This window comes from Montipora capricornis, chromosome 8, assembly GCF_036669925.1.
Source record: "Montipora capricornis isolate CH-2021 chromosome 8, ASM3666992v2, whole genome shotgun sequence".
Classification (NCBI taxonomy): Eukaryota; Metazoa; Cnidaria; class Anthozoa; order Scleractinia; family Acroporidae; genus Montipora; species Montipora capricornis.
In genome coordinates this window covers 12112688-12121607 of record NC_090890.1, presented here as the reverse complement: position 1 = coordinate 12121607, position 8920 = coordinate 12112688, and the positions used below count along the sequence as shown (strand labels likewise).

At 41.3% G+C, this 8920-nt stretch overlaps 1 protein-coding gene across 1 annotated transcript; it reads left to right on the top strand.

The window, feature by feature from the left end:
- On the top strand, nucleotides 1–8008 carry LOC138060631 (uncharacterized). The gene is made up of 3 exons (XM_068906468.1): nucleotides 1–29; nucleotides 1073–1150; nucleotides 7022–8008. Exons 2-3 carry the CDS (start codon nucleotides 1136–1138, stop codon nucleotides 7685–7687), a joined length of 681 nt encoding a protein of 226 aa, XP_068762569.1. The 5' UTR covers nucleotides 1–29; nucleotides 1073–1135; the 3' UTR covers nucleotides 7688–8008.
- Nucleotides 8009–8920: the final 912 nt, after the last annotated feature.

Below are 8920 nucleotides of genomic sequence, written 5' to 3'. Positions count from 1 at the left end.
ATGGTGTTGACCTACTGGATTTAGAAAATGTAAGGAATTTTCCATCGATTCAAACCTCTTTTAAAATTATCGAATATCAAAGTTTAGTGATCACAAACTGTGGAGCGTGGAAATTGTAACAAAGGTTTTTTCATTGATTTTGATACCTACTACTGAAGAACGCCTATTAAGGGCCTGTTGTCATGGAGATAGAGTGGGGTCGAAAAATAGCTCGCGTTTACATGCAATCTGACCACCCTGGGGTCCCGGGTGACCATTTTCGTGGCTACTGCGTGAATGCTAAGTACGTAAAAATGAAAAATGGTGGGTGAAGGATGTACTTTGGCGGTTAATGCTCTTTGACTCTCACTAGCTTCTCTTGATTCAACTTTTCAGTGCTGTGGCTTCTCGTTTGTTATCAACGCAACGCTGATAACGTCTCTGCCAAAGGCAGTATATCGAGACACGAGACGACCCCGGCTTGGCGGGTCACTCGGTCTGGCAGACCGGGAAACCTACCTCGGCGGGTTACTTCACCTATCATGTAAATGCGAGGCTGAAAAAATGAGAGCTTTATGGACAAGGGAGTTACCCCACCTTGGCGGGTTACCCATCTAGGAGGGCTACCCCACCTCCATGTAAACAGGCCCTAAATGACGAATGAACAAGTGAGTGACTATATACGTCTTACTAACCGAGTTCGAGGTCTGTACTGTAAAATTACGGACCGAATTTTCGCACTTGGGCCGTAAAAAACGAGGATCCGTAATTTTACAGTTTGGACCGAGAAAACGAGGTTAGAAAGGTGTTTATTATATCTCTAGATCTGTGTTAATCACCCGCACCGGAGAGGAGACTAGTTGAAGTCACGTGGAAGGTTCAACTGCTACAAAGATGCCGTGTCAAAATTCGAAAAACAAAATTATTCTTGGCAGTTTGAAAAAGTTGCTTGTAAGATTTAAAAAGTTTTACAAGTTTACGTATGAGAAAAGACATGAAAAACTTGCAAGAGCATCGCGCATATTACCAGAGAGATATAATAAAGAGAGTTACTATCGATGTGTTCGATACGTTTTCCTTGTATAATTTCCAGATAGATCGTGGTTTTGGCTCACAGCGATCTGAAGCTGATGACTCAACAACATTGTTCTCTGGAATGAGTTTCCACATGGTGAGTCTACAGGTTTATCAGCGTTTTTAGAAACTCCTCAAACGGTGGAGAAACGCTTCAGAAACGGTGGCGGCAGTGTGACCGAGTGCTTAGGGCCCGTGCGTTGAGATCCGGAGATCCCGGGTTCGAGACCGCGTTCTGACCACTCACTGAATTGGTTTCAGGTAGTCCCTGCTTCAATTTCTTGGCGCAGTTGTAAAGTAGCCATGGTTTGCCTCCCGCAAGTTGGAATTCTTAACAATTATTTATGTTCAATGCTCGGAGATATTAGCTACTAGCTACTCTGAAATCCGAGGGGTATCCGAGTATTATTATTATTATTATTATTATTATTATTATTATTATTATTATTATTATTATTATTATTATTATTATTATTATTATTATTATTATTATGACAGTTTGAAACTTTTGAATGTCAATACCTAAAAGCTACCTGGGGCGTTAATCGTAACCCAGGAGCTCCTTAAAAACACCATGTTCAAGTCCTATTAACAAATATCTTCCTAAAAGTATTATCCACTTAAATCTATTAAACTATGTGAAAATATAAAAGAAGTGACTGCTAAAATTAAAAAAAAAAAAAGAATAATGATAATAAAAAAAAATTATATATATATATATATATATATATAAACCCCTGAAGAGTGAAGCGATTCACGAAACAGGCTTGTCGGGAAATGTAGTTGCGTCCTTTTTTCCTCTTAAAATATTTATTCCGCTCTGCTTTAACGTATTGAGCACTGTTCCACGAGAAAACCGACTTACAGTCTCCCTATATATATATATATATATATATATATATATATTTTGACAAAATAATATCCTTTGCTGAAATGAAATTCGTGTTATATTGCTCATAAAGTTTATGTGATTACTTTAAAAGTGCGGGCAATATTAAGAGAGCTTGATAAGACCGATTTCTGCATCTTTAGCAGGACTCCTTTAGTTCTCACTCTTGACCCGAGTAAATTCCAGTCATTCCCTCCTCCATGTCTGTGGACCATCCACCTAGCGCGTCAATAAAAATGTTGTATTGTTGCACATCGTACCCAGGGTACTGTCGCTTTATCTCCCATCTTAGGGGGCATACTTGGCTGTCTTCTCCTCTTCTTTACTTGTTCGGTTATCAATCCATGGACAGCTCATCTCTGGTGCTATCACCTTCTCCTGTTGGTGGTCGATAAAACGGGCATCGATTCTGTTTGCTCTCACCTCGGTGTGCTCAGCATAGAGCGGGACATCCCAGTAGGCTTGAAACTGGTCGTTTTCATATAACGGTTTGGGTTTTACTTGGGAGAACCATGGTGGGACTTTGTCAATAAGGTTTGCGTCCTTCAGGATCTCGAAGAACAGGATCTTCAAGGCGTTATTGTGCCTTTCCAAGTACTTGTTCTGGGCCAAGGTGGGACATCCAGCTAGAATATGCTGAACTGTTTCTGCTGATCTACTCATAGCCTACATGCCACTTCAGTAGGTGGTCGGGCTCGCACCTTGTGACTGTAATATATTCGTGTTGGCAATAGTTGCTCGTAGAGCTCGATCACTCCTGCAACGGTGTTAGACGGACACAACGTCCAGTCCTTAAGCCAAGCAAAGCAGCCTGCTTTACTCAGACTTTCATCCTCCCACCTACTTGTGTGTACTAGCTTTCCTTGCCACCTCTCTTCCCTCACAGCCTGCGTATTCTGCTTTTCTACAGTTTCCTTCAAAGCAACTTTGGTCTTCTTGTCTGTGATTTTTACTCCCCCCTGGGTGATGCAGGGTGACAGGTGCTCAAGGTCCAGGCCAAGACCGAGCTCTGCTGCATACTTCATGCTATCCTTTAAAAATGAATGGTGTCCCACCTCACTTGCTCTTTCTTCAAACTTTCTCACAACTGCAATGGTCGGTTCCAGATTCTTGTAGACTTTCAGAGCAGCCTTTATCTTGACGAGTTTGTATTCTTGCTCTACTGATTTCAGCCGCCGCCCCCCTTTTCCCTCGGGAGGTACAGTAATGCTGTCGAGCCTAGGGGGTGTTTGCCGCCGCTCTCAACGAGGATTTTTCGAACTTCTCTGTCGATTTGCCTAAGCTCTGCTATTGGCCAGTTCTGGGTCCACATTAGATACCCCAGTATGGGAAGGGCAAATTGGTTCGATGCAGCTACGCGGTTGTGATCTGACAGTGGACTTGACCAGATGACTGACATGCGTTGTAGGTATTCTTTGGCTGCAACATTCAGAGCTAACTTGTCATCTTGTTTTAGATTCTCTAATGTTCCCAGGAACTTGTAATAAGTTCCTTCCTTTGGATTTGTCAGTACTGCTCCGTCATCCAACTGCACTCCGGTTTCATCCTTCACCTGTACGCCTCTCCTTACATGGACGGTCGCGCATTTCTTTGGGTTCCATTCTAAGCCTATATCTTGCATCGCACTCTTGGTTGACTTCAGCACCTTGTTGAGTTTGATCTCTGACGCTGCAAACGCCTTAAGGTCGTCGATATACAGCAAATCCGTGATCTTTGTGCTTAAGGGTTTGGACAACTTGTACCCCTCCGAAGCTCGTAGTTTCCCTGAGGGAGGCCGCGTCTGAATTGTATCACTTCAGACTTCTCTATCCCCTGCTTCGTCTTTGCGACGACTTTCGTGTTCCAGCTGTTGCACAGGCTCTCGATAGTGCGGCACAGCCAGGTTGGAAATCTGTGTAGAATCATCATCTCAACAAGCCATTCATGGTCAACTGAGTCAAAAGCTTTCTTGACATCAATCCAGGCCATGCTCAAGTTGCGTTTCCCTCTGTGACAGTCTTGTGTGACCATTCTATCAATGAGCAGGTTATCAACAGTGCCACTGCATCCTGATTTGGCGCCTCTCTGTTCTCCCTCCATTAGGCCATATTCATTTAGGTGACAATCCATTGGTCCTAATAAGCATGATGTGAACCACTTATACATAGTGTTCAAGCAGGTAATTGGTCTTTGGTTGCTACTTGAAAATTCTCCTGGCTTAGGGATCAACGTCGTTTTCCCTCGGCAAACCACATGGGGTATTCAGAAGGACGGCTCTGGCCGATGGATTGGAACGATTTGGTCACACCCTCATGCAGCGCATGTGCTTTCTTCCGCCAATAGTTGGCGATTCTATCTGGCCCAGGAGCGCTCCAATTTCTTTTCTTCGTGATAGTTTTCACTGCTTCAGTTGATTCAAGGGCAAAATTCTCATTTGATTGTGGTGGGACATATTTATTAATTGCCTCTCTTACATAATCAATCAATGTAGAATTTATTTTTCCTGTTCCTACTTCAATCCACACTTGCCTACAAAATGAGATTGCTTCTTCGATGTCTTCAAACTTATTGGCATCTGTTTCATCACTGATAGTGCTCTGGCGAGGTTTGTACTTAGGTCTGTTTAGATCCTTAACTTCCGCTATCATTTCTCCGAACTTTGCGTATATACGCCCTGGGTCAGTCTGGAACTGGTTGTTGAGTTCTCTGGATTGCTGTTGCTTTTTTCTCCGCGAATACTCTCTCTTTAATCTTCTCACAGTCGACTTTTTCTTTTCCATGTAATTCACTAGTTGCGTGACGGACAAGACTTTGCATTCTTCCAGCAGTACGGCTCTATTTCTCCTTCCTTTTTTCGTGATCTTTTTATTCGCTTTTAATCTTTCTACTTCTGCTGCAGCTATAGAGATCTTTTTCCGCATTTCAGATACTTTTCTTTCGTATTTAGCTTTCATTTTGTTTTGATAGTTGTCTTGTGTCGTTTGTGATGTTGAGCTTTTTTGTTTTTTCCATCCTTTATGCAGAAGGAACGCTACAGTGACTGCGTAAAGCGCACAATTTGCGATCCACAGATAAACAAAGGGGTCGTTAGTTTGGAAACTCGTGGTTTTTGTCAGTTCGGTGATGGCTTTATTGATGTTTTCAATTCCTTTTTGAGTTGGTCTTTCTTTTGTTCTGGTGTCAATGTCCCGATTCATGAATTCCCCGGGCTCTGAACTAATTGAGTCAAATATCTTGATAGCCGAGTCCAACAAAAGCTTTGTTTCTTGACACATCGATTCCTGTGGGACAGAGTGCTGTAACTCTGGCTCTTTTGCATTTTCAAAAGTTTGTGTTTGCAAAGATTGAGAATTATTATCAAGCATATCGCAGATTTCTCTTTCATTTTCAGTAGGTGGTCTCCTTGTCCCAACTCGTTCGCAAATAGTTTCTCCAACATTCCCCAGTGATTTTTCGTGCCTCGCCGCTTGATCTCTTAGGTTCTGGCACGTAAAATCATGACCCTGGTATCCCAATTCGTCCCACAGTTCTTTCATTATTTTCATGTAGCCTTTCTTTCGCCCGTTCTCTTGGCGTGGAGGGTAGCTTGATGATGCTAATTCCAGTGCCTTCCTTTTGCATTGCAGTAAATCGCTTATCATCTCATCCGTCCATCGTACTCTTCCTGTCGGCTTTCTGCCAATTTGGCGGTTTCTTTCGCATCCTTCCTGCCCTGACATTCCATCTTCTTCAGTTGCCATTCGATTCAAATTGAGTGAAGTTAAAAACTTAAAATATCTGATATTAACAACGTTAAAATCGGTGTGAATAAGTGTTTTGAGTCGCCAACTTGCATGAGCAAGTAACCAAGTAGTTAAAAATACTTTATGAAATGGATTTGACCCTCTAAACTTGGCAGGCTTTCAGAGGACGAAAATACACGTCCGCTCTACTCGCCACTCTACTCTTATTATTATTATTATTATTATTATTATTATTATTATTATTATTATTATATCCTTTCAAGAAGTTCCCTTACATTTATTTTTCAAATATGTTGAGTACCGAAGACGAAGAAAAAACCGAACTACAACTTCTGTTATAAATAGTTGTATTCTTCGCTAGAACTGCACGTATATCGCATCCAAGCTATTTAGAACATACTCCTCATCTTCCCTCCCTTCAATGTTGCGTTTACCGGTTGGGTTTTGCACTGGAACTCATAAACATCGACATTGAAGGGGGAGAGGGGGCAAATTTCCGTCTGTGCTAAAACATTTTTGACCGAGACTGTCGATCTTTTGAGGATACTCCTACCGAAAACTCTTATGCGTTGTCAAATGTTCTGAAAAGGCACGCGGGCTGTAAGAAGCTAAGACTATTTTAGCGAGACGTGTGGCAAAACAAAGAGCAAAAAGTAAAATTTACCGATGGGAAATAGTCTTCCACCCATCTCTTTCGCCGTCTCCTTGCACACGTAAATCAACTACCAAATGTTGCCACGTCCTGTTGAGGCTTCGAAGCGCTAAAATGAGCGGTTTAAAAGCGGAGGTTGCTGAATCAGAGATATCGGTCATAGTGTATATTATCAAGTTAAGCTCTTTCGGGAAATTTAGACAATTTTAAAGCAAATATCAATGTCGTTTCTTGCTCTGATTTTTTTTTATATTTGGGTAGTTATTTTTCTGTGCCTTTATTTTGCTTTGAATGGTTTGTCTGCAGCTTTAAGGTAGATGTATTTTTTTTATTAGATAAATATTGTAGTAATTTTTTTTCTGTGTTTTCGACCTTAGTTACTGTATTGTATTTTATTTTATGCAATTTGGTTACCTAGTTGTTTAACTCTCTAGTCATTTTTGGAAACTGATACCCTCTTTTCTAAATCTCATTTCATTGTTGTATGTAAAATTCGTTCTTGTGATTGTAAGGGTAGAATAAAGTTGTTGTTTTTGTTGTTGTATCGAGACGAAATAAGGGATATTATTACAGAGAGTCTTCCATCCCCTTGTGCCCCACTAGTGGCTCCAATTAAGATTTGTCCAAAGTTCCACGCGACAAAAATCACTTTGTAAGAAGCTTGATGTTTTCACCTTCACCTTTTTCTTACTTTTCCTTTGATAGCAGGAACAAAGTTCTACAAGCCTAAAACAGTCTCCAGTTACTGCTCAAGGAGTGCACGTTCCTTCTGAAGTTTCAGGTGCTTTCCAAGGACTCTCTATTCTCAATGAGAATAACATATCCAGAAATAATAATACTTCAACAACATCAGATCGAAATCCAGAATCAGATATAGATGAATTGTTCGGTTTGACGGAGACAATCAGAGGCACTAGTTCTGATATAAAGGAACAGGAGCTCGCAAATGACCAAGTAACCGATTTATTCGACCCTTTGCGCAACACAGGCGCAAAGTCGTCTGACAGTCTTATTTCTCCTGCAGTGAATCCTGGAGATGTGAGTACTACAAGACCTGCCTGTTCTACTTTTGCAGGCTCCATCCCCGGACCAATTAACTCTTCTAGTGGTTCATTCACTTTTTGTCACGACTTGTCACACAACACATATTCCGAGCCTCGTGTAACGCTACCTGAAAATGTTCTCTTACGGACAGGTTCTCAGAATATTCCTCACCAATCAATTCAACCTTCTTTTTTAAGCGGCGTTTCTAGAGTTCGGTCGAGACATCCAGCTCCAAGTCAGGGGACAGCTTTTTCATTTGTAGGTAAATCCAGAGGTTCAGATGCCTTTAGCTTTGTCCAAGACGAGATAAGGGTGCGCAAGAATTGAAACAGAAATTTATATGTATATGAATATCTTTTTGTTACATTTGAACTTTTATACCAATGGAAAGAAAAAAATTAGCTAGAATAATTTGGAATGACTTTTCGATAAATCGTGTCATGACCGTAAAAGCAATTGCAAGAATTAGATTAATCTGGTAATTGACATTCTTAGGGTTGTCATAATGAAGGCTTTTTTTAATGACGTGCACCTTTTTTTCACGTACAGTTTTACCCTTTTATGACTCTGCGCCGCCCAAAGTATTCTCGCTCAATAGACCATTTTACAGCAGCAGCTAAGTTACCTTGCCTAAGAATGGAAGCCAGGCTGCCGGTGACCCTTTTCTGATACAAACCTTCTTGCTTTTGTAATGTTAGTACAGCCGTTCATAGGCTAGGTCGCTGAGCAAACAAATGTAAAATGGTCTATCTACTACTCAGTTGTTTATTAGAGTTCTGTATTAAGAATTAAAAGAAACAAATTAGGGAGCTTTAGCAACGATAACGGCGACGTCAACGAGAACGTCACAAATTTGCATATTTAGTGGGAAAAAACAATAGCTTTGCACGCCCTGCACGTGCGTTTTTCATTTTTGTCCGTTTCTTTGCCATCGTCAGCAAAACAGTAGGGAGCTTAAGATCTACGACGACGAAAACGCCACAAAACAATGATATCATTGCTTAAAAGAGCATAAATAATCATGCTGCACGTGCGGCACGGATTTAGCTCATATTTTTGCGGTTCTCTGCGTGACGACGACGTGAAATCACTAAATTTTAGGTTTTGACGACAACGTGAGCATGTAACAGAGAATGTTTCATTTTCTATTTTCAGTCAGAAACCAATTTATTTTTAGGATACTTCGCCCACATTGTATGACGTGAACCAGATGGAATAATCGCGAAAGGCTTTTACTAGAGCAAAGTTCTATTTTGAAGTGACGTTTTCGTCGCCGTCGCCGTCGTAGATCTTAAGGTCCCTATTATAGGGAACTTAAGCACACTTGTTTTTGAGAAGCGGACGGCAACCGGAAGTGAGCTGTTTTCCCTTTTGACTTGTCTTGACACAACTACATTTACATCGCCAAGTATCTACTCTTGGGGATACCACTGTCCTGGGACGCAAAATGTTCCCTTCCGGTTGCCGTCCGCGTCTCAAAAAGGCGCGAGCTTATGCTCCCTATAATTTAATAGGGAGTTTAAGATGTACGATGGCGACGGTCGACGAAAAAGACGTCAC